The 26,443-nt window shown below is 43.3% G+C and overlaps 1 protein-coding gene across 1 annotated transcript in view; it reads right to left on the bottom strand.

Moving 5' to 3' along the window:
• The window catches only part of LOC126249424 (probable nuclear hormone receptor HR3), a 329,185-nt gene that overhangs the window by 109,749 nt on the left and 192,993 nt on the right, over positions 1-26,443 (bottom strand). The window contains exon 4 of the mRNA XM_049951077.1: positions 22,549-22,776. Within this exon, the coding sequence (XP_049807034.1) occupies positions 22,549-22,776 (228 nt within the window). The remainder of the gene's footprint in view (positions 1-22,548; positions 22,777-26,443) is intronic.

The following is a 26,443-nucleotide window of genomic DNA, read 5'->3' as shown; positions in this document are numbered from 1 at the left end:
CACTGCGCCACCTCGCTCGGTAATTTGAGTGGTTAGCGCACTGGACTCGCATTCGGGAGGACGACGGTTCAATCCCGCGTCCAGCCATCCTGATTTAGGTTTTCCATGATTTCCCTAAATCGCTCCAGGCAAATGCCGGGATGGTTCCTTTAAAATGGCACGGCCGACTTCTTTCCCCATCCTTCCCTAATCCGATGAGACCGATGACGTCGCTGTTTGGTCTCTTCCACCAAAACAACCCAACTCTTAATTTGAGGAAGATATTTCTGAGAATGAACGTTTGGGGCACAGCATTGTATGTCAGTGAGATATGGACTGTGGGAAATCCGGAACAGAAGAGAATCGAAGCCTTTGAGATGTGATGTTACAGAAGAATGTTGACCTGGTAAGGTAAAGAATGAGGAAGTTCTCCGCAGAAAAAAAATGGTTCAAATGGCTCTGAGCACTATGGGACTTAACATCTGAGGTCATCAGTCTCCTAGAACTTAGAACTACTTAAACCTAACTAACCAAAGGACATCACACATATCCATGCCCGAGGCAGGATTCGAACTTGCGACCTAGCAGTCGCGCGGTTCCGGACTGAAGCGCCTAGAATCGCTTGGCCACCGCGGCCGGCTTCTCCGCAGAATCGACGAGGAAAGGACTATATGGAAAACATCGGCAAGAAGAAGGGGCGGGATGATGGGGCATCTGTCAAGACATCAGGGAGTAACTTCCATGGTACGAGAGGGATCAGTAGAGGAATATAGATATTGGGCTATATCCAGCAAATAAGTGAGGCCTAAGTTGCAAGTGCTACTCTGAGAAGAAAATGTTGGGATAGGAGAGGAATTCGTGGCGGGCCGCACCAAAACAGAAAAACTTCGCAAAAAAGTGTCTGAAGAGAAAATACATGGAATTAAGTATCAGGTTAAGTTTGGCAAGGATGTTTGGAGGAACTAGTTGCGGGTTAGCTGAAGATCCAATCTGGGCATCAGCAGGGAGTGAACCGGCCAAAGCACGGAACCATGCAGCAGAGCGAGCAGGCACCGCTGTGCCCGCAGCATTTGTAATTGTGAGAACTGCCGGTGCTGGCTGTCACAACATGTCGCTTTCTCCCAGCAGCGCAATTTCGTTTCTCCTTCCATTGTAAAACCGGCCCGAATTTCACGTCTTTCTTTAGGTTTAGAAGCAATTAATTGCACCCCAGTGCCAAGGATAAGTTAATTCGTTATGTCTGGGAATAGCAACACGTTCTGCACTCTGGTAGTAGGAGCTGAGCAATGCATTCTGAAGTCAGGTTCGTAGCGCTACAACCTCAACGCAATAGTTTCAAAAGCGCTGCTGCTAAAGTGCATTTTGGTTAAACGCCTTACGCATCTATAATTTCTCAGCCTTTCTGGCATTTTCCAGCACTCATTCCAGTGTCGCCGCCCGGTGAATCTACGCCTGTTGCGCGTCTGGTACTTGTTTCTGTGGCCAAATGCCCTTCCTGGCGTCGCACTAGCCCCTCAGTATAAATGGTGGGATGTCATACGCAGAATCCTTTTGCTAATCTCGTAAACGCTGTTCTCCATGATTTTGAGTTCAAAGTGTCTATTGTGTTCATGATGCGGAACTGGGAACAGCCTGCCAAAAAACCACACCCATGTTTGAAAGCGTATCAAACAAACTGTTGTCAATCTGGCGCATGGTTTCGATCAAGAAGGTAAAAAAAAAAAAAAAACAGGGTGGACCGTAACGTTCCGGAGGCATAGAACTAAGTCCGAATTAGACGTGGATGGGAGAGAAACCGGCAATGTTCTTTTTTTGGCAACCATTCTGACATTTTCCCCAAGTGTTTTAGGAAGATTACGGAGAACTTTAATCACTGTGGCAAGACAGGTTTTGAACCCCGCTCCTTCCGAATATATGGCAATGCCACGTTATTATGCTATTTGACTCTTGTCTGGGTTACCTCCCTTGTGCACAAGATGGCGCTCTACACGTTACGCCATTTATACAGGAAAACGTTTGTAGTTCTACCGCAGATAAAGAAGGGAAGCGGTTTCATCCAGCTAGGAATTGCCTATCCCCAACGCAATCGCGCTATTACAGCCTTGAGACTGGATTCAAGACTTTCTTGCAGAGAGAACTCTAAAATGCATATCTCAAAGAGCTATGAGTAATTGTTTAGTAGAAGAGACGTGTTTCTCAGCAGCGAAGATGAACAAGTACTCATAGCTGTTGAGGTATGCACTTTAGAGTCCATGTTTACTGGACTTTTTTTCTTGTTTTGTTGGAATGATCACATAAAACAAATAGTACAAAAAGGAGATACTACACTGAGATTTATAGTAAGAATCTTAAGGAAATGTAACTCAACCACGAAGGAATAGCTTACAAAACAGTAGTTCGACCGATTCTTGACTACTATACATCAATCTGGGACCTTTACCAGCTAGGACTAATGGAAGAGTTAGAGACGATCCAACGATTCAGTCTGCGCGAGAGCTTTACAAGGATGCTCAACTCCCCTGGCAGACATTACAAGAAAGGCGTTGTATATCATGGAATGGTTTACTACTGAAATTCCAAGAGATATGTCCCGGGAAGAGTCGGACGAAATATTACTTTCTCCCACATACGTCTCGCCCGGCCGGGGTGGCCGAGCTGTTCTAGACAGCCGGCCGCGGTGGTCTAGCGGTTCTAGGCGCTCAGTCCGGAACCGCGCGACTGCTGCGGTCGCAGGTTCGAATCCTGCCTCGGGCATGGATGTGTGTGATGTCCTTAGGTTAGTTAGGTTTAAGTAGTTCTAAGTTCTAGGGGACTGATGACCACAGATGTTAAGTCCCATAGTGCTCAGAGCCATTTGTTCTAGACACTTCAGTCTGGAACTGTGTGACCGCTACGGTCGCAGGTTCGAGTCCTGCCTCGGGCATGGATGTTTGTGATGTCCTTAGGTTAGTTAGGTTTAAGTACTTCTAAGTTCTAGGAGACTGATGACTTCAGATGTTAAGTGCCATAGTGCTCAGAGCCATTTGAACAATGTCAAGTCATTTATATATCTGGGCGTAACGTTGCAAACCGATATGAGGTGGAGCGAGCTTGTGAGATCTGTGGGAGGGAAGGCGAATGTTCATTTTCGGTTTATTGGGAGAATTTTAGGGAAGAGTGGTTCACCTGTAAAGGAGACCGGATATAGGACGCTGATGCGACCTATTCTTGAGTGCTCCAGTGTTTGGCATGCGTAACAGGTCGGATTGAAGGAAGGCATCGATGCAATCCACAGGCAGGCTCCTAGATTTGTCACCGGTAGGTGTTATGGAGATTCCTCGGGAACTCAATTGGGAATCTCTGGATGGAAGGCGTTCCTTTCGCGAAACACTATTGAGAAAATTTAGAGAACCGACATTTGAAGCTGACTGCCGAACGATTCTGCTGTCGCCAACATACATTGCGCGTAAGGACCAGGAACGTAAGATACGAAAAATTAGGGCTCATACGGAGGCATATAGGCAGTCGTTTTTCCCTCGCTCTATTTTCTAGAGGAAAAGAAAAGGAAACGATGAGTACTGGTACACGGTATCCTCTGCCACGCACCGTACGGTGGCTTGCGGAGTATCTATGTATATGTAGATGTAGATGTAGATGTAGACGTGTCGTGCGCAACCGCCCGTTCGGATATATAAAATCCAATAAGTCGAGAACAAAATGAGATATCCTTTTGCTCTCTATTTTAAATAAAATTTCTATACCTTATCTACATTTTATTTATTGCAATGTATGAGATGTAATCAACCTTAAGCAAAGTTTACGCAGTGCGATTTTACCTCTGCCAAATCTTTACAATTTCGCGCAATGTTTTACTTAATTTGATGCAGCACAGTAACTATAGCATATAACGAAAGTCCCATGTCAAGCGAAGATGTTAGACTGCAAGATGTACAAAAATCATTTTTTTCACGTAATAGTTTTATTAAAAACGGATGATAAGTATTTCACAGCAGCCGGCAAGTCGGCATGGACGGAACTGAGGGCGTCGCACCTGACAGTCCGTCGAATATAAAATCCAATAACTCGAGAACAAATGAGATATCATCCTGCTCCCAACTTTAAATAAAATTTATCTTCATTCCATTCACTGCAATGTATGAGCTAAACTCAACCATAGGCAAAGTTTACGCAATGCGTTTGTGCCTCTGCAAAATCTTGAAAATTTCGTGTAATGTTTTACTTAATATGATACAGTGCAGTAAGTATGACGGATAGCGAAACGAAATTCAGTTTTTTATCGAGTAAAGTTATCAACTGTAAGCTGTGCAAAAATCGATTTTTCTCACCAAATAATTTTCGAAAAATTAGATGATAAGTATTTCAAATCGACCGGAACGCCGTCTCTCACGAACATATGGCGAGCATTACAGGCATAACAAAAGCCGCCTCAGTACGGAATGCAAAGAGCACGTGTGTGGCAGCGAAAGAATTCGAACAACAGCCCTCTCGAATGAGAGGCCGGTAATTTATTCAGTATGCCACTTCACTCGGTATTTTCGAGCAGCCATCGAATAAGATACATCTTTCTGGTTCCTTTGCGCCGGCCCACATAATTACTGACAGTAACTATCAAAACCCCCACCTATGCTCATTAAGGTCTAATGGCTTTGAGCACTATGGGACTCAACTGCTGTGGTCATCAGCCCCCTAGAACTTAGAACTACTTAAACCTAACTAACCTAAGGACATCACACACATCCATGCCCGAGGCAGGATTCGAACCTGCGACCGTAGCAGTCGCACGGTTCCGGACTGCGCGCCTAGAACCGCAAGACCACCGCGGCCGGCATTAAGGTCTGGCACAATGCTGTCACTGTAAATCAAAGCCTATTACTCATCGTGATTGAGTGTCCGCAGCGACGTGAGAAACCACATCTGATGTCCTGTGCAAGGAACTAACGAAAATGATGTTCTGTTGCCTTCTTTTGATCTGTACATACCGGTATCGGTACTGTGGCAAGTGTTTGTTCAGTGTTCGGAAGAGAGGGTGGGTCCATTACGCGGACAGATCACAACTAAAAGTGTCAGTTAGCATCACACGAGGAGATGCTGTAAATTGGATTGAGATTTAACCATGGGAGTTGGCGCACAGTCTTTAACTATAGGCCACCCTCTTCGCTTGTGCCAGATTTTGATGATGAAAGTCACTATCACCTCTTGAGCCAGTTTTATAGCAGCGACTTTCTGGTCAAAACTGACTATTCGTAGTGGGTAAGCGTCACGTGCTTGCGTGTAAATCAGCCGCCAGCCGCGTCGCGAGTGGGACAGTGCGTCAATGATCAACGACTGTGCTGAGTGTAGAGTTCTAAGATCTTGTGCATGCTGCATACTGCGCATGAGCAGAAACAAGAAACTGTGGCGTCGTTTGCAAACATCAGAAGCTAACCTATTATCGCGGAGCTCACTCCTATTATAGTAGGCGTGATGGATTTTGTGCTTTGTGTCTCCTTAACCGTTATTTTGTTATTTATTCTGTCTTAGTAACACAGCAAATTCCACAAAGGGCCTGGTATTTTTCTTGCTGGCGTTCTTCCCCAAGATGAACGAAATATCTGAAAAAATGGCTCTGAGCACTATGGGACTCAACTTATGAGGTCATTAGTCCCCTAGAACTTAGGACTAGTTAAAGCTAACTAACCTAAGGACATCACACACATCCATGCCCGAGGCAGGATTCGAACCTGCGACCGTAGTGGTCGCGCGGTTCCAGACTGCAGCGCCTATGAAATATGTGAAAGCAAAGAGATATTAACGTATTACAAAGAAAAAGAAAAAGCCTTCATTACGCATAGATAAGAACGTAATTGGACAATCGTTTATGAATAAAACTGTTTCAACAGTGAAAAAGTCGGATCTATTTAATGAGACCGAATGGTGTAGCGTGTGGTTAGCACACGGGACTGACATTCGGGAGGACGACGGTTCAAACACGTGTTCGGCCATCCTGATTTAGGTTTTCCATTATTTCCCTAAATCGCTTACGGCAAATGCCTGGATGGTTCCTTCGAAAGGTCATGACCGATTTCCTTCTCCGTCCTTCCCTAATCCAAGCGTGTGCTCCGTCTGTAGTGACCTCGTTGTCAACGGGACGGTAAACACAAATATCCTCCTCCTCTATTTAATGGGAAAAACAATTTTCGACGTTATTTGTCACTCTGAAAGAAAACTAGAGACAGAGGATAAAGTAATGGAAAAGACGGTTCAAATATTATGTGAAATAATTTGTCTAAAAGTAAGAAATAAAATAGATTAAAGAAACATTTGACGCCTTTTGAATGATGTTTGAAATTTGGTACGGTAACTAAGACGCTCAAACGTTAGTGATGTAAGGAGAACACAGAGTGAAATTCCACTAGATAAATATCCTCTGGTACTCTTTAAAATTCTAAGATCCTAAGATAAACATTCGACTCTGAATTCACATTCATCGGAATTTCCTTTGCTTACATGATTTCGAGCATCATTTAAATGGGCGTCAAATGTTTCTCTAATCTATTGTATTTCTCACTTTCATACAAAGCATTTCAAAAAAATATTTAATTGTTTTTTCCAATTTTTTTATTTGCAGGTTTTGTTCAGAAAGCATGAAATGTAATTTATTTAAATGTCGATCGGTATTCTATTATTACTATTAGGAGTATTTATATCAAAGACGGCAGAGAATTTTCAATTTATGCCGTGATTTACATATCTAGTAGCAGCTTTCGTGAAATATTTCAATTCTCTTTCAAATCACTAATAAAGTGTTTTTTTTTTATCCTGACAGTTTTCAAGAAATTAACCTTCTTTTTCCACACTTGTTAATCTGATACCCCATTTGCCCATTTCTCACTTTTCGTTTGGCTATGAAAATTCGGGCAAAAATCCATTGTAATTTCTAGGGAATCTCGTTTTCGCTCCGCTCGAGCATGTGACCAAAAAGGCGGTATTTACTGTCTTCTAAATATTGCTTGACGTGGTTGTTATTTTATACTTTCTCGAAAAGATAAATGTAGGTATCTGAAATATTTGGACAACACGTTTCCTATTCTTTCACTTCTCAGGAGTGTGGAGAATTTACCATAAGACCTAAATCAAGAACATACACCGTGACTTTTACATTGGTCATTAATAAAATCTATTATAATCGACGAAAGTGTTCAGGGGTGAACAGCTGGGTGTTAGTGTCGAACGGGCACAATATTTCCGCAAGCGACCACCTTGCCATCATTCATCAGGTGCGCTGTCGAACTGACCGCTGAGGCGCCCCCCCCCCCCCCCTCCCCGCCCATGTGTTCCGATCACAGCATCCGTTCCGTTCGCGGTCTGTGCTGGCGGCGTCTTCTTAAGATGTCTGCCTCTTCTCGAAGTCTTTCTCCTTTTAGTCGGATTCAAAGCGGGCTCTCAGCGGATTCACCAGTGAACTCTTTCGTCATGAAGTACGTCGGGAAAAATTGAAGAATCTATTATCATTATTTGTTCCTACAATATGTTACTGAATTTCTACTTTTCGTAAATAGGATGGTTCCATGTAACCTCAGTTTCACGGTCCAGTTAATAAACTGCACAGCAGACAGCTTTCACAACACACGTAATTTTGGCGCTGACGTCTAAACAAAGATGGCCACTCGCGACAGGTGAGACTCGGTACAGGAATATAAACGCCAGAGGCGCGGCAGTAGACTCACCTGCCACGAGTAGTCGATTGCGATAAGAAAGTCGCCCGTGTAACAGTGATTTAAGTAGAGTTCCACTGCACGACCGTCCACTAGGGACCTCGGCCACGAATGTGGTTTTGTATGTGAGCGTACAAGGGAGGACAAAATTGTGGAAGCACCTAAAACAGTACACATTTTGATGCCTAATACGGTGCAGAGAAATCTTTGGCATTTAAAACAGTTCACAGTCGTCTCAGCATGGACAAATACAAGTACTGTATGCTTTTCAAGGGAATCTTGTACCATCCTTCCTGTAAAATAGTAGGAAGTTCAGATGACGATGATGGAGGTGGATAACGATCACGAACCCTTCTCTTCAAAGTAGACCACAAGGGCTCAATAATATTGAGATCTGGTGATTGTGACGGCAAGAGGAGATGCGATAACTCGTTCCCGTCCTCACAAGACCATACGTGGATGATGCGAGCTGTGTGAAGAGGGAACCTGTCATCTTGGAACATTGTATTACCATTAGGGAACAAATCTTGTATCATGGGATGGACCTGCTCAGCCAAAATGGTCACATTGTTGTTGGCAGTAATGCGACCTTGCAGAGTAACCATGGGGCCCACTATGTGTCTGCCAAAATCATCACCGAATCCCCGCCATGTTTCATTTTTGGGACGTAAACTCAGCCAGAAGTTGGAAACAGTGTGAAAACAGACTCATACGACCAAATGGCCGACCGGTGTGGCCGAGCGGCTCTAGGCGCATCAGTCTGGAACCGCGCGACCGCTACGGTCGCAGGTTCGAGTCCAGCCTCGGGCATGGATGTGTGTGATGTTCTTAGGTTAGTTAGCTTTAAGTAGTTCTAAGTTCTAGGGGACTGATGACCTCAGATGTTAAGTCCCATAGTGCTCAGAGACATTTGAGGAGGAGGGGGACATTAGTGTTTAACGTCCCGTCGACAACGAGGTCATTAGAGACAGAGCACAAGCTCGGATTAGGGAAGGATGGGGAAGGAAGTCGGCCGTGCCCTTTCAGAGGAACCATCCCGGCATTTGCCTGGAGTGATCTAGGGAAATCACGGAAAACCTAAATCAGGATGGCCGGACGCGGGATTGAACCGTCGTCCTCCCGAATGCGAGTCCAGTGTGCTAACCACTGCGCCACCTCGCTCGGTGAAGAGAGACATTTGAACCATTTCGACGAAATGGCGTTTTTCCATTATTCCATGGCCCAGGTCTTATAGATTCGACAATACATTTCCATGTTACGGGCATTGTACAACTGATGTGTGGTTTTCGAATTCCAGATCACCCTGCAATTCCCTGTATGCGGAGCTCCCTTCGTGTTGTTTTGATGCAGACAAGCTTCGTGAATGTGACATTCAGTCCTGAGAACTGTCGTCATCTTATTTTTCGTCACAATCTTCTTCAATGACTATCCGTCACGATCACTAAACACACGGTTTCGTCCGCGTTGTGACTGAGTGGATGATGGTTGGTCGGTCGGTTGGTTGGTTGATTTGGGGGAGGGGACCAAACAGCGAGGTCATCGGTCCCATCGGATCAGGGAAGGATGGGGAAGGAAGTCGGCTGTGCTCTTTCGAAGGAACCATCCCAGCATTTGCCTGAAGCGATTTAGGGAAACCACGGAACACCTAAATCAGGATGGCCGGAGGCGGTTTTGATCTGTCATCCTCCCGCATGTGGGTCCAGTGTGCTAAGCACTGCACCACCTCGCTCGGCACGGATGATGTTTTTCCGCTTTCCCTTTATGCGATATAAATCTTTGATCGGTGCCTCTTAAAAAAAAAAAAAAAAAAAAAAAAAAAAAAAAAAAAAAAAAAAAAGGCTCAAATGGCTCTAAGCACTATGGGACTTAACATCTATGGTCATCAGTCCCCTAGAACTTAGAACTACTTAAACCTAACTAACCTAAAGACATCACACAACACCCAGTCATCACGAGGCAGAGAAAATCCCTGACCCCGCCGGGAATCGAACCCGGGAACCCGGGCGCGGGCATCTTGAAAAACCAAATACTTCAGCTACCTTGGCTACGGAAACACTCACCTTACGAGCACGAACAATTTGCTTCGACATAATGCACCCACAACTACACATAATACTGTTTTGGCCACGTCTAACACTTGCATTCTGTTGAGGACATTGCACAGTTTCCGTTCGTGGTGGAACTCGACACCACAACGCCCATGTTTAGCTAGCATCTACATTTATATTCAAGCATGTATTTCTCGCGGTATTTCCATATTTTTGTCCATCCTCTGTATTTATGTATATTCGACTATAATTAAATCATTATATGTTCCTAGCTGCAATCCAGAAATCATATCCCGGCACGCTGTACGTGACTAACATTTCTCTACTACTTACCTGCAGAGAAGCCGCTTCAATAATCACGGAGAATTATTTAGCAAAAACAAAAGCTGCGTCATGGTAGCTATACCAGAATTCGAATCATAGCATCATTTATTATAAGTCCAACGACCTGTCACTGCGTTATGCACGTTGTTCTCTTATTTCTGTTGCGTACCCAGGGCGGGAAAAGAAAACTGTCAACACGCTTGCATACGCTCTAGAACACCTCGTGTTATGAGCAGCTCAAGGGTACTAGGAATATAGTCAGCTATTTCCGTAACAGACCTCGAAGACGATTCTCGGCAGTTTGCCATTAGTGTCCGAAGCAGAAGAGTTGGCAGTTGTGTGTGTGTTAGAGGACCCGGAATAAAAACTACAAAATAAAGTACGACTTCGCAGCTTCATTCTCCGTCTGGCAATTGAAGTTACGATTACCGTTACAGTCTTCCCTGAACAAAGCTGTGTTCGAGTCTCGTGCGTGAGGAAGCGGCCTGAAGCAATATGGGTGGTTGCGGAAGCGGCAGTTCGGGGTTAACGCGCCGCGCCGCCTGCGCTGAATCACGCGGGTCGCTGTACCGGGAAGGTAAACAGCGCGGCGACCTTCCCCACTGCTCGTGACGTCACAGATAAGCAGAGGGTAACGGCCTCTGCTGCGCGCGGCGCGCCTTCCGTCGGAACTGCGTTTCCACGCGCCGATCGTTCTGTCGGGCACGCTACTACCAAATTGATGCGAGCTTTGCAGCGCTCAGACTTCGTTCGAGAATTCCTGTTAACCACCTGCCACGTGAAGGTTCCAACCAAAATTTTTCAGGGAGCGAAGACTGCTGGGAAAGTAACACGAGTGTGGGAGCTAAGATACGAGGGACATCTTTCAAGTGTTTAGACGTCCTTCTTAACATCGACTGAAGTGAAGCGAAAAAGTATTGCTATATATTAAAGAGTATTTAAGCGTGTGAAACAATTAAAAGCGTATTTTTTGAAGGTAATATTAGGCTCTTTTTTATTTTTGAGCAGTTACGTAATCCCGTGGCCGTTGCGCCTGTTCGTAATAGCCACTTCCGCTACATCAACGTTGCAGCCCACCTTATACCGTTACTGGTACTACTACGTTAACGCTTCTGAATATAGCTACGAGGCGTACGAACGATCAAGGGATCTATATGTTTATATATTTTCGGCGGCGATTATCACTTGCAAGAAATTCGAATAGAAGATACCGACTAATAAATAGAGTTGTTTTTTTTTCAGTGAGGGGGGGAGGGGGGGGGAGAGGAGTAAGCACAGGGAAGGGACTCTCGACGACCCACTCTTTTAATCTGTAGCTGCCATTATTTTGCGACCGAGCGAGGTGGCGCAGTGGTTAGACACTGGACTCGCATTCGGGAGGACGACAGTTCAATCCCGCGTCCGCCCATCCTGATTTAGGTTTTCCTTGATTTCCCTAAATCACTCCAGGCACATGCCGGGATAGTTCCTCTGAAAGGGCACGGCCGACTTCCTTCCCCATCCTTCCCTAATCCGATGAGACCGATGACCACGCTGTCTGGTCTCCTTCCCCAAGCAACCAACCAACCAACCAACCAACCATTATTTTGCGAATAAAACCACCTATAGGTGCTTAATAAATTTCTTTATTTGTTACAGCGTTTTGGCTACTATAACAAAACTTCGAACTTCAGAACAAGGTTCAGTGTCAATCCTTAATAATGACACTGAACCTCGTTTTACAAGTTCGAATTTTTTTTAATTATCTGATGATGACAGTAGCCGAAACAGTATAATAAGTAAAGAAATTTATTAAGAGTTATAGACGGCGTTATTCACAGAATATTCACAATGATAGCGGACTCATACACGAAATTTATTTTCTTTATTAGGAGTCCGTTCTCCTCAGTCACCCTATAAAATAAGTGATTTTTACGATTCTTTTGGAAAAACTAGTGAAGCAGTCAACGTAAATCTTTTTACACAATATTTATTGATTCTTGGACAACATTTTCTGATTTTTAAAAGAAATTCAGTCATCATTAAAGCCCTATCAAAGGAGTTAAAGCTTTTCTATCCAAAATCAGGTGTGTCCATGACGGAAGTTCTGCAGTCTGCAAATCTTATCTGAAGTACCGTGTATCTCAAGCTGACGTAATGGATTGCGGGCACACTAATAAATATATCTTCCTGAAATTTTGCTGAATTACTCCTCGGGCATGTCCGCAAGGGGAATTGGATATTTTTTATTTTAATTTATTCGTTAATTATTGAAAAAAGTGACCAAAAACACGGGACAAAACATATTTCTTTTAAACGTCCGCCAGTTAGTTTTTTGTCAAATTAAAAAAAAAAGCTGTGCTATTACTCTGTGCGCAATAACGTGTAGATTAAGGAAATTGTCTCTCTTTTGGTTTTACATAAGATTTGAAGACTGCAGAACTTTCATCATGGACAAACCTCATTTTGGACCGACCAGCTTTAATCCCTCTTCTTTTTTTAAGAAATCAGAAAATGTTGTCCAAGAAACAATAAATAATGTGCAAAAAGATTTACATTGATTGCTTCATTAGTTTTCCCAAAAAAATCGTAAATATCACTCATATTATAGTCTGACTGAAGAAATGGACTCTTAATAAACTACAACTGACATATCTTGTTCTCTTTTGAACTGTCTTGAGACCTAAGTCGCGTCATATTGTACATTTCATCAAGTCAACGGAAAACGTTATCACACTTTTTAAGCCATTCATATTTCGTAGGAACGCGATCAGTAGCATCATTCGACCATCTAGATTTGGATTTTTCGTGGTACCTACAAATCACTTTACGTGAATTCTGGTATGGGTCTTGCAGAAAGACTGAGCAATTTTTTCCTCCTTACTTGTTCAACTGAATTTCGTGCTCCGTCTCTAATGACCTAGAAGTTCATAAGACTTTTTCTGTCGGATAAGAACACTGAATACTGTTTTGTTCATTTTATAAATGACTTACTTAAGAATACATTGATTAAGCATTTAATCCAACAGGAAGTGCATTCTATAGCAGACTAAAGTCGGAATCGATTACAAATTTCACACAAATATGATTTAAGCAACTAATTTTACTTCCATGTGACCTCAGGTTTGTAACACTGACTAAGGGTGAACTCAAGGGTATTTTGTTCCAGCAATGGAAGTTCATTCACATGTTCTAGTAAGAATTAATTTCGCTTCAAACGATTACTCAATGTAGCTGTAAGAGAATACTGTTATAGCCAACAATATTTTATGTCCTCAGTGTCATTAATAATTGAAAGCTGCTATTTTCAGAAACGTGCCGTTATATCATTATTTGCAGTTTTCATTACATTCTTGTGGTTTTGACGAGTAACAGTACTTCTGTCTCACGGTAAACATTTTGCTGAATCAGCTTGGTATCTAAAAACACACGACATTCTCTTCTCGCAGACGAGATAAAAATGTTAGTACTTCAATTCTTCTGTGAATATGAATGTATTGTAGTTGAGGAACACAGAGCAAGTTAGCGTGATTGAATGTTTGTATATGGAGTTTGACATTTTAGCCTCTTCATTTAGCTTACGTTTATTAACTACACCACATTTGTAAGTTTGTCTAATAATATTGCTCTTAGCATATCTAAATGTGAAATAGTCACAATATATTTCGGGCCGCGTATCTATCGGCATATGGAGAAACAGAATAAAGTCGTTCGGTAACCTTGGTAGCAACTGTGGACCCAAAATATCCGTGTTGATACTAATCGCCTTATTATCCAATAAAATTAAGCATATAGCTAAATTGGAAACTTTTAGTGAGATTCAAGTGGAAGTAATGCATATATTATACACTTTCATCAACTTTTCAGTAATACAAGAAGTACTGAGATAGTATTGTATTTCTTGGTAATGTAGACAACGCGTGACATTTGAGTCCAGTGAGATGGAGATTTAATTTATTGAGAAATTTATATTTGAAATACCTGTGTAGTAACTAGGACAATATTTCATACTGATGTCACTGGTGGCTAAGCGTCTTTTATAATTAGTTATGCCCCTGAGAGGCAGCAGGGCATATCCACCCTGCGACGTTTGTATCCAATATGCGTTGCCTATCATCCAGTCATCTGGTATGCGTGAAAGGTGGTGGGATGAGCTTTTAAAATATCACATTGCGAGAAAAAGGACTCCAGACACTTACAGGCACTGAAATAAATCAATGGTAAAGGTTGAAAATTTGTGCCGGTCCGGGACTCGAACCCAGATGCTCCGCTTTTCTACAGCGGTTGCCGCAGCTGCCTCGGTCATCCGATCACACTTCACGTCCGACCCAAATTCTCAACATGTCACACGCAAGTAGCACCCCTTGCCCCCTCCCTCTTCTATTAGTCCTAACGCTCGTAACGTTCGCTATGCCCTGCAGGGGTTCGGAAGACATGGTGCATGCGCTTTGAAAGTACCTAGATCCTTCTTCGCTCATATGTATGTAATGCAGGGCGAATAACCTAAAACTTGAACTCCAGATATTTCGAAAATGGAAAGTGCTGTTAATGTGTGAATTTCACAGAGTGGGTTGGTAGTCAGGGGCTCGTATTGTTAGCCAATAAACAGACTGTAATAATACTTAGAAAGTGTATTTTTTGTGCAAACATACACTCTTTTAAATGGAATAATGCCTATCGACATTAACAAGCTAGAAGCAGGGTAAATTAGAGTGTCACTGGTGTTTTTGTAGGATTCTAGTGCGAATCGTTCACGAGATATCGTATTTTGAAAAGTTTCCGTACCGACTCTTATTTGTCCCATTCAGCCTGCGTAGTTGCTAGGTACGAAGTTGTTATGTTTGCTTACAGTGTGATTATGAGTTCCTTGAGTTCATTGAAGCTTGCTAGTTAGTTAGTGTGTGACAGTCCAAGCAGCAGGTCGTGAGTGGACGATGAGATTTAACAGTGCAGAAAAAGCCGACATGTTCATGGTATACGGGTATAGGAAGAATACAGTTCGTTCTTGTACGGTGTATGTTGCAAGATATCCGAATAGAATTCAACCATCTCGGCAGTTATTGCCGACCGAGTGGTTCTCGGCGTTTGAGTCCGGAACCGCGCTGCTGCTACGGTCGCAGGTTCGAATCCTGCATCGGGCATGGATGTGTGTGATGTCCTTAGGTTAGTTAGGTTTAAGTAGAGTTAAGTCTATGGGACTGATGACCTCAGATGTTAAGTCGCATAGTGCTCAGAGCCATTTGATTTTTTTTTAAGTCCCATAGTCCTTAGAGCCATTTGAACCATCGGCAGTTATTTATCAGCTGCTTCAACCAGTTATGTGCGAGTGATAGTGCAAAAACTAGACAACGCTATAGAAGCTAACAAGTGACGACAGAAGAGGGAGGAATTAATGTTCTTGCTGCTGTTGCGGTTGATTCCCACGTATTCTCCCGCACAATCGCACGTGGAAATGGCATCAGTCAGTTATGTGTTCTATGCATTCTCGATTGACATAGATTGCATCCCTGTAACATCTCTCTCCATCAAGAGCTGCATGGAAACGATTATGAAAATCCTGTTAACATCTGTATGTGGACATTAAAACAGGATACTCCAGATGTATCATGTATCTTGTTTAGTGGTGAAGCCACATATACCAATCATGGCCAGGGAAAGCGCCGAAATATGCACTACTGGTCTGCTGACAGTCGCTGTTGGTTTCGTTAGGTGGAACGTCAGTGTCCATGGACTGTAAACATGTGGTGTAGGATACTGAAACATCAGCTCATAGGCAAGAACACCTAACGCGCACAAATATCGCAGCCTCCTAATAGACCATCTTCCACGGATGCTAGAAGACGTTGCTCTGCAGCCTACGGGGAACCTGTACGACCAACATGATGGCTGTCCATGATGGTGCACGAAGTACTACAACATGTCTTCACGAATTGCTTCCAGATCGTTGGACTGGACGCAGAGGACTTGTACCTTGGCCGGCACGTTCCATGGATTTGACTTCCAGCCGTTCTAGAGCAGACTGGAAGCGTGTACTGCCGCTGCCGTTGGTCATTTTGAACCTTTGATGGTCAGTTGTATTGTTACTGGCCAGAATCCACATAACAAGTGTACCCACTTGGGTTGTTCTTTAGTGTGTGCTACCACGGGTATTGTACAAGTATCGTTGCTGGAACAAATCACACTATTTAAATATTTAGAGATACTATTAAGGAAAGATGTGAAATGGGATGAACAGGTAAAATCAGTAACATGTAAGGAGAGAGGAAGACTTAGATTTATTAGCAACGTAGTGGGACTGTGCAGTTCATCAATAAAGCAAATAGCATACAAGACTCTAAAACAGTCAATGTCAGAGTACTGCTGCAACTTTTGGAGTCCTTATCAAGCAGGCATGGTAAGTGATATCGGTTAAATTCAGAGGAGAGCTGCAAGAAAAGTAACCAAAATGTACCAGAGGTCCTTGGAGTACATAAAAGGATATCTTTGGAAGAAAGGTGACTCTATTCTTGCGAAACCCTTGTGGTATCGAATTCTTGGCTCTTTTCGTGTATTACAAGTCTGATACATTTCTAATAAACTGCTTCAGAAGAAGGTTCATTTATTCTTCACATCCTAAATATTTACGTAATAAAAGTTAGTTCCAATGTACTATAGCAATCACTTTTGCCTACTACGTAAAATTGCTTCAAATTATGAGTCTCTTTCCACATCGAACTTTTTATTTGTATTTTGCTTCGTGTTATTGAAATTTTCGTATTTCGTTTTCCTTTTAAAAATTATACCCAGCATTACTAGCACGTGTTGGAAATCACAACTACATCTTATTTGCAGTTAGAATTATTTGTAGGTGGAAGGGGAATAATATGTTTGTTTTGTACAGAACAATAATAAACAAACATTATTGAAAGTTTATGTTCGTTTTCAAATTATTTAAAATCACCTCAAAGGTATATGAAGCCGTAGACTTGCATCCTTGGACAAACCAACGACCAAAAGGTAAGTATAAATAATTTAATGTGAGTTGTGGGTTTGAGAATCTGCTGAGGGCACGAATATTGTTAACTAAACAACAACGTACATGAGGGCCTCACAGCCGGCCGAAGTGGCCGTGCGGTTAAAGGCGCTGCAGTCTGGAACCGCAAGACCGCTACGGTCGCAGGTTCGAATCCTACCTCGGGCATGGATGTTTGTGATGTCCTTAGGTTAGTTAGGTTTAACTAGTTCTAAGTTCTAGGGGACTAATGACCTCAGCAGTTGAGTCCCATAGTGCTCAGAGCCATTTGAACCATTTTTGAGGGCCTCACACTATTGGATAAATTTAGAGAACCAGTGGAAGAATGAGCAACAGTTCTCTGCCATCACAGTAGATTTCGCATAGGGAGGATGAGAATGAGATGTCAGGCTTTGCAGAGAGCCATATAGACACTCATTTATTCCCATACGCCAATGAAATATCACAGAAAGTAGCTGATACTGATACGAAATACCTTTCGCCATACATTGTGGCCTACAGTATAGGGTACACTTGTAGATGTACACTGCCGGGGAAAATAATTCCACACCTTCAAACTGTGTTCAGTGGCACCAGGGTATAATACGTGTATACTGAGTGGTTGTAGTGGTAGTGATTCGTTTGCCACGGTCATCAGCGATCAGATGGCGCTCAGTATGTCTCTTTGAGCACTCTCTGTTCTGCCTCTGCCGACAGTAATTGTGCTGAGTTTCGAGGTAAACAGTGTGTGCAACATTCATTATAGGGTACAACTATGCCTCATCGACGAGTACGTAGTCCTACTGAACAACTTCAGCCGTTTGATTGGAGTCGCATTGTGGGCCTGTGGGAAGCGAGTGGTCATATCGACGGAATGCCCCATGTGTTGGGCACAGCCTACTGGTGGTGTGTAACTGCTTTTAGCAGTGGTCTGTGGAACATACCTACACACGTTGACCAGGTTCTGGACGTCCGCGAGTACAGACGCACTTCAAGATCGGCAGACTGTGCCAGCAGCGGTGACTGACTGAATATCATCTAGGGAAGAAATCTGGGCGCATGCTGCACGTTGTGTATCACCAGTGACCATTGGGTATCGCCTGCTAGCAGCAGGACTAAGAACACTCGTGCCTCTGGTCAGGCTGACATTGACAACACGACAGTGCCAAGTACGGCTACTCTGGTATGATGAAACAGTCGACTGGACACTGTAATGGTGCTCTGTTGTCTTCAGAGATGAGAATAGGTTCCGTCTGTATGCGAGTCACATTTAATGTTTCCGCAGATTAAAGTAACCAGCACAAATTCTTATCCCCATGCTATTGTCATGTCTTCGACACGAAGGCATTGGCCTTTTCCAGCAGGAAAATGTAATTCCACATACGGCTGCAGCGAAGCGAGGTGCTTTTCTTGGCGTGCGACAACTGCCGTGGTCAGCAAGATCACCAGATCTCTCGCCAACTGAACACGTATGTGACGTGAAGAAGCGGAAAGTTGCCCGTTCTCATTGCTGTATTCCTATAAAAGGTGCAAAATGCTTAGGACAGTCTATTGCAGGATGCCATTCGGTACTTTTGTGATCGTCTGCATACGATAATACACGCCTTCATTAACGGGAGAGAGGGGTACACAGAGAGGTACATTGTGTATTGACGTGACTGTTTGGGCACCTTTTACTGAAACATGTGTTAAATTTGGTCTGAATTTGTTACCACACCCTCCTACCTGTCACATAAGTTGTGAATAAAATGACTTTGTCTCTGAGGGTGCTGCATTTTTTTCAGCAGCGCAGATGTAGAGAGGCTGTAAATAAAACAAAGCATACCTACACTATCTGATCAAAAGTATCCAGACACCCCTATGTAATGCGGAATTAACCCACTGATGCTAAGAGTGACGGACCTGCCAGTAGAAAAGGAGGCGGGGAGTAATGCTTTGTCAGTAGTGAAGCAGTAATAAGCAGAATGGGTCGCTCAGGAGAGCTCAGTGACTTCGATCTTGGATTAGTCAGTGGATTCTAAAGCTGCTTAACGCGACTGCTGGTGGTATGAGTGTTATGTGGAAATGCGACGGAACAAGCACATCCAAACCAAGACCGGGCAGACCTCGTATACTGACGGACCGGGGACGGTGGACCAATGCGGAGTATAAAATCGTACAGAATTAACGGAAGGAATCACTCGTGAGTTCTAAAGTTTCACCACCTGTCCAATTAGCACAATAACTGTGCTTAACGAGTGAAAAAAGAATAGGCTGCAACGATCTAGCATCTCGTCATAAACAGCACATCTTCGTAGTCACTGCTAAGCGACGTTCGAGGTGGTGTAACGAGCGATGTTAATGGACAATGAACGACTGGAAACAAGTGATTTGGATTGATGAATCACGATTTACTCTGCTGAAATCCGATGGCACGGTTTCGATTTGGCGAATGACTGGAGAACTTTATCTGAAGAAGGGAAGGAAGATTATGTTTAGCGTCCATTCGACATCGAGGTCATTAGAGACGGAGCATAAAGTCGGATTGTGTCAAGGATGTGGAAGGAATCGGCTATGCTCCCTCTAAGGAACTATCCCGGAATTTGCCTGGAGCGATATAGGGAAGTCACGAAAAATCTAAATATGGATGGACGCGGGTTTTAACCGTCGTCCTCCCAAATGCGAGTCCAGTGTGCTCACCTCGCTCAGTAACTTTACCTTACATTATGGGTAGCGCCACCAGTGAAGTACGGAGGAGGTGGTATTCCAGTGTGGGGGTGTATTTCGTGGTTAGTATGAGGTCTCCATATTGCAGTTAAGAAAACGCTAAACGCAGAAAGATATGAACTCATTTCAGAGCACTGCGTACTGTGAACACTAAAGGGACAGTTTGCAGATGATGATTGTTTATCTCTGCATGACAGTCCACCTTGTCATAAAAGAGCATCTGTGAGGCAATGATTTTTGGACATTAACATTCCTAAAATGGACTAGCTAGTCCAGAGTGCTGACCTGAACTCTACGAAACATCTTTGGGACGAGTTAGAACGTCAGCTTCGTTCCAGAACCCAGTGTCCAACTTCACAACCTTCTCTGGTTTCGGCTCTTTGAGCAAGACTGGGCTTCCATTCCTCCACAGACATTCATCCACCTGAGTGAAAGTGTCTCTAGTAGAATTCAAGCCGGCATAAAGGCGAAGGTTTGAAAAATCACGTATTAATGTATACAGTGAAACATTATGAACAGATACTTGGTGCTGGAGAACATATTATAGTGTAACAGCAGTATCGATGAATTAGCCCGCACGCAGACTATTATATCATATCTACATCTACATCTACATTTACATCCATACGCCGCAAGCCAGCTGACGGTGTGTGGCGCAGGGTACCTTGAGTACCTCTATCGGTTCTCCCTTCTATTTCAATCTCGTATCGTTCGTGGAAAGAAAGATTGTTGGTATGCCTCTGTGGGGGCTCTAATCTCTCTGATTTTATCCTCGTGGTCTCTTCGCGAGACATATGTAGGAGGGAGCAATATACTGCTTGACTCCTCGGTGAAGGTATGTTCTCGAAACTTCAACAAAAGCCCGTACCGAGATACAGAGCGTCTCTCTTGCAGAGTCTTCCACTGGAGTTTATCATCTGCGTAACGCTTTCGCGATTACCAAGTGATCCTGTAACGAAGCGCGCTGCTTTCCGTTGGATCTTCTCTAACTCTTCTATCAACCGTATCTGGTACGGATCCCACACTGATGAGCAGTATTCAAGCAATGGGCGTACAAGTGTACTGTAACCTACTTCCTTTGTTTTCGGACTGCATTTCCTTAGGATTCTTCCAATGAATCTCAGTCTGGCATCTGCTTTACCGACAATTAATTTTATATGGTCATTCCGTTTTAAATCACTCCTAATGCCTACTCCCAGATAATTTATGGAATTAACTGCTTCCAGTTGCTAACTTGCTATATAGGCTTTCTATGTATTCGCAGCACATTACACTTGTCTACATTGAGATTCAATTGCCATTCCCTGCACCATGTGTCAATTCGTTGCAGATCCTCCTGCATTTCAGTACAATTTTCCATTGTTACAACCTCTCGATATACTACAGCTCATCCGCAAAAAGCCTCAGTGAACTTCCGATGTTATCCACAAGGTCATTTATATATATTGTGAATAGCAACGGTCGTACGACACTCCCCTGCAGCATACCTGAGATCACTCTTACTTCGGAAGACTTCTCTCCATTGAGAATGACATGCTGCATTCTGTTCTCTAGGAACTCTTCAATCCAATCACAGATTGGTCTTATAGTCCATATGCTCTTACTTTGTTCATTAAACGACTGTGGGGAACTGTATCAAACGCCTTGCGGAAGTCAAGAAACACGGCATCTACCTGGGAACCCGTGTCTATGGCCCTCTGAATCTCGTGGACAAATAGCGCGAGCTGGGTTTCGCACGATCGTCTTTTTCGAAACCTATGCTGATTCCTAGAGAGTAGATTTCTAGTCTCATTATACTCGAACAAGTAACACTTAACTACGAGGGCTATCCACAAAGTACATTACGTTTTGGAAATAAAAATAAATAAATTATTGGAATTTTTTTTATTATATACAGATGAAAGCCACACTTAAATACTACTTTTCTACATAGTTGCCATTTAAATTAAGGCACTTATCGTAGCGATGGACGAGCTTGGAAACTCCTTCGTCGTAAAATTCGGCCGCCTGCGCCTTCAACCACGTGGTTACCTCTTCTTGAAGCTGTGCGTCGTCATCAAAACGCTGCATAGCCAACCACTTCTTCATTGCTGGGAATAAGTGGAAGTCGCTCGGTGCCAGGTCGGGACTGTACGGCGGATGAGGAAACAACTCCCACTTGAAAGATTCGAGAACTTCACGAGTCACATTTGCCGTGTGGGCCCGGGCGTTGTCGTGAATCAGCAAGATCTTTGAGCCCAACTTTCCACTGCGCTTGTTTTGTATTGCTCTTCTGAGGTCGTGCAGAGTTTGGCAATACCTTTGAGAGTTTATTGTAGCGCCTCTTTCCAGGAAATCCACAAAAATCACACCTTTTCTGTCCCAAAAGAGGTAACCACATGGTTGAAGGCGCAGGCGGCCGAATTTTACGACGAAGGAATTTCCAAGCTCGTCCATCGCTACGATAAGTGCCTTAATTTAAATGGCAACTATGTAGAAAAGTAGTATTTAAGTGTGGCTTTCATCTGTATATAATAAAAAAAATTTCCAATACTTTATTTATTTTAATTCCAAAACGTAATAAACTTTGTGGATAGCCCTCGTATATTCCATTAGTTTGGCTGCATATACACTTTGCTTTAATTACTGTTTTTGTATTATAATTTTTTTGTAATTTACTTCTGACTGGAGTAAAGAAAGAGGGCGCATCCAGAAACTAGTCGGTTTTTGTCCTACGTCCTAGTAGACTCCTTTTCCGCGCAGCCGGACTGCGGAGGCGAGGTGACTCACAGCCCTGTGGACATGCCAAAGCGCAGACGTTGCTGGGAAATATGAAAGGGGTACTTACCATCCCTGGACATGCCAAGGCGAAGACATTTCTGGAGGCGGCAGTACTGGCAGCGGTTGCGGTTGACGCGGTCGACGACGCAGTTCTTGTTGCGGGGGCACTGGTAGTTGACGACGGAGCTCTGCGACCGCCGAAAGAAGCCCTTGCAGCCTTCGCACGTGATCACCCCATAGTGCACGCCGCTGCTCTTGTCTCCGCACACCTTGCACGGGATGATCTCGATTTGCGCTGCAACACACAACACGAACGTGGCAGCTCACTCCGGCTTATAATGAACTGTTGCTTAGAAATAAGGTGGTCATTTGTTGCGCTATGGGGGGAATAGTGACAATCTTGATTGCATCTGTGTGGAGTAAAAGCTTCAGCAAGTAAAAGTTTCTGAAATCTCTATTTTTTTATATCACACTAGCTCCATTAAAAGTTTGATATACACATTTTACTACCACAGTACAATATTCAACTGATCACAAATAATAACTCTATGAATTTGTACGGGGGAGAGGGACTTAAAGTAAGTTACACATGGCGTCCCGCGCTAAGAGCATTGGGCAACATTGGTGGCTCATTGTCAGAAGAAAATAAATGTTTTGAGTTTACTGTAGACACAGTTGTGTTGCGGCAAGGTTCATCTATGTCTACACGAATCCTCTGCAATTTGCAATTAAGTGCGTGGGAGCGGTTAAAAAGTTCATCGAAGTATGGGAGTGAAATGACGCCGCAACGGGGAACGTACTCCAAAGTTGATGTATGCGGGACAGAAACGACTCTTATGGGCAAAATGTCTAAATTGCACACACATCTGTCGTGAAATTCTGGCGGTATGTGGACCAAATCTAATCTCGCTTCCAGTCGTAGTGAAATGGTGCCAACAATTTGACCAAGGCCGCACGGGTGTGGGTGATACAGATCGGAAAGGTAGGCCATAGACATCGATCACAGACGACAACGTCCAGGCGATCGAGGAATTGATTCTCAGAAATTGCAGAATTTGCTACGTTGAGAATGTGCACTCAGCTTTTCTAGAATGGCTCCGTAACCTTACGAGGCGATTTCTGAAGTCGAAGAATTGAACAATTGGGAGAACGTTCCAACCGTAGATTACAGACTTTGCGACTGTTTTGGAAAATAGTGTCCTGTATCTGTGTCACTTTGAAGTAAAGTGCAGCTTTCAGTGAAAGTTATTTGACCTTCCATAATAATGTGTAACTTACTTTTTGAAGTTCCCTCGTACATCAGGTAATAATCAGAAAGATTTATTTCCGGAAGATGTGATACGATACAGAAACTTTTGTTATAGGCATAAGGTTATAGAAACTTTAATTATTGCACTTATTTCTGATTACGCTGTGGCTCGAAAATCCACAGCACATTTGTAAGTTAATGACAACACATATCAGTTGTCCTACTACAGAAATGTATCGTCGATTAATAATTCCAAGTGTTATCTCAATAGGGTTCTCGCTTTGTGCTGCTGATTATGGGATTGTACATTGTTGGTCAAATTCATTACTTATGAAAAAATGAAAGTGGTGAACACGTTGCGAAAATAGAGGAGCAATCATAGAATTGTGAAGTAAAGGGAATGTGTGTGTGAGTGTGTGTGAGAGAGAGAGGGCGAGAGAGAGAGAGAGAGAGAGAGAGAGAGAGAGAGAGAGAGAGAGAGATTGTACAACCACATGATACTGAGATTTAAGCGTTCTAGTATTATATTACATATCTTTATGTTTTGTAATAACGATTTAAAAATGTCAACACTTAATGGCACGTCCTTCGAGAATCTAAGGCGACCACTGAATACTGAGGAGCGTCGCGGACAAAGCTGTCAGATAAGGAGACTACATGTTTCAATCTGTTCGAAATCTTCCAGCACCATATGTTTATTGCTTACTAACTTCTTCGTTTTCAGTTGGCCCTGTGTCCCCGTCAGCGCAGAGTTTAGTTGTACGTGACCAGGCTACGATGTGGTCGCTTGGATACTAAAGTCCTCCCTGGTATAGGCCGGCCAAAGTGGCCGTGCGGTTAAAGGCGCTGCAGTCTGGAACCGCAAGACCGCTACGGTCGCAGGTTCGAATCCTGCCTCGGGCATGGATGTTTGTGATGTCCTTAGGTTAGTTAGGTTTAACTAGTTCTAAGTTCTAGGGGACTAATGACCTCAGCAGTTGAGTCCCATAGTGCTCAGAGCCATTTTTGAACCCTGGTATATTGATCCTGGGGGCTCGACTCTGAGCTCCTCAACTGCCCAGTGAGTCAACTTGGCACACACCTATTAACCTTAGAACAGTATCTTAAATATGCAACCGACTTCATTTCAGACCAATTGACAGAAAAAGATGAACGACAGGCTTGGCCTTCAAGGTTCACGTCGAGCGAGACAGTGTCTTGTTATTGTGTTGTGTTCTCATTCGGATTCTACCCTCGTCCGAAAAAGAACCGACTCACATATTTTTATACATTACTCCCCTCCAACATCAGTACGACAGTTTAATAGAGAATGTAGTCCTATCTTTCTTCAAAACTTTCTATCAGAGCAGAATCTCTCCATTTCAAACCCACTTCATTGTCGACAACATGCTAAACAAAAGATAAGTGCACATGATCGTACGCACATCACTTAATATTACTTCTCTTTGTTTTTCTAAACAGCACAACAGTTTGCTTTTCTCGGTTTGTATTTTAGGTGTGGTAAAGTGGCAGACTATGGTTCCAAAGGTCTCGGGTTCGATCCCCGGCCAGTTCTACGCCTTTATCTGTCACTTATAGCTTCTTTCATCTCTAGCAATGTTTGTTGAAGTGAAAAATATCGAGTTGTACCGTTCGTTCGGAGTCAATGTAAGAATCTAGGTCGCCCTGTAAATGGACGGGTAAGTCAATGCAAAGGTCGGAGGAAGGGAACGGCATATCAACTCCAACAGGACCACGGCTAGCAAAGCATTGTAGTATTCAAAACAATCTTCTTGTACCGTCGAAAGTAAAGTTGAAAGTGACAGATTATACCAAAATATACGTAATTTGTGTGTGTGTGTGTGTGTGTGTATGTGTGTGTGTGTGGAGAGGAGGCGGGGGCGTGAGTGATAACACCCATTACTGAAATCTAATTTTAATTTAGACATAGTGAATCCAGAGACCTATCTAGGGTACAGTTCTAAGTCTGCCCAAGAATCTGTTCTCACTCATCGCTTCTTTCACTTCTGGGAATTGTTTGTGCGTGTGATAATAGCCACGTCGCATTTTGATTCAGAGGCAACACTGAAGTACAGGTCTCCTTATCAGTGGTGGGTCAGTCAGTTCAAAGGTCAGAATAAGGCAGTAACATACCTCCGGTAGCGGCAGGCCGAATACCTTCTTCAGTGTCGAACCAAAGTTTGGGATGAGGATAGCTTCCTCTTTTATTTAGATAAAACCCGCAATTAATATGTTTGCTAGTGGAAAAAGATGTGTGTAATTTGCTCTTTCGCTCTACTTCAGCAGGAAAGAGTTAGTATTCTCCAACAGTAGTCCATTCCCTCACCGTATAACGTGGCTGAGACATCGATAAACAAACATCCGTTTCCCCACAATTCACGTTACATCTTTTCAATTAAACACTGGCTTCGCATTAAAATTCCTGAAGGTATTTCTATTCTACATGAAAATTATGAAACACCGCTGAATAATTTCATAATATGTCAGTTTTACGGTCGTGGCGAGTACTGTGTACGAAACAACACTATACGGAAGGGTCTGTGCATTACAGTAGTGATTAAAGGTGCTCTCCCAGAATTACTGCCTTTTCCATAACTCTTTTCGAATGGTTTATGATAATCATGATAGCCTCTTAGGTCGTCTGTCGCATTAGACAGCGGCTGACGCTGACCCATATGATGATGAACAAATATCAGTTCGCACATCTATATTA

The sequence above is a fragment of the Schistocerca nitens genome, chromosome 3 (genome assembly GCF_023898315.1).
Source record: "Schistocerca nitens isolate TAMUIC-IGC-003100 chromosome 3, iqSchNite1.1, whole genome shotgun sequence".
Taxonomy (NCBI): Eukaryota; Metazoa; Arthropoda; class Insecta; order Orthoptera; family Acrididae; genus Schistocerca; species Schistocerca nitens.
Note: the sequence above shows the minus strand (reverse complement) of the source record. Positions and strands in the feature narration are given on the sequence as shown.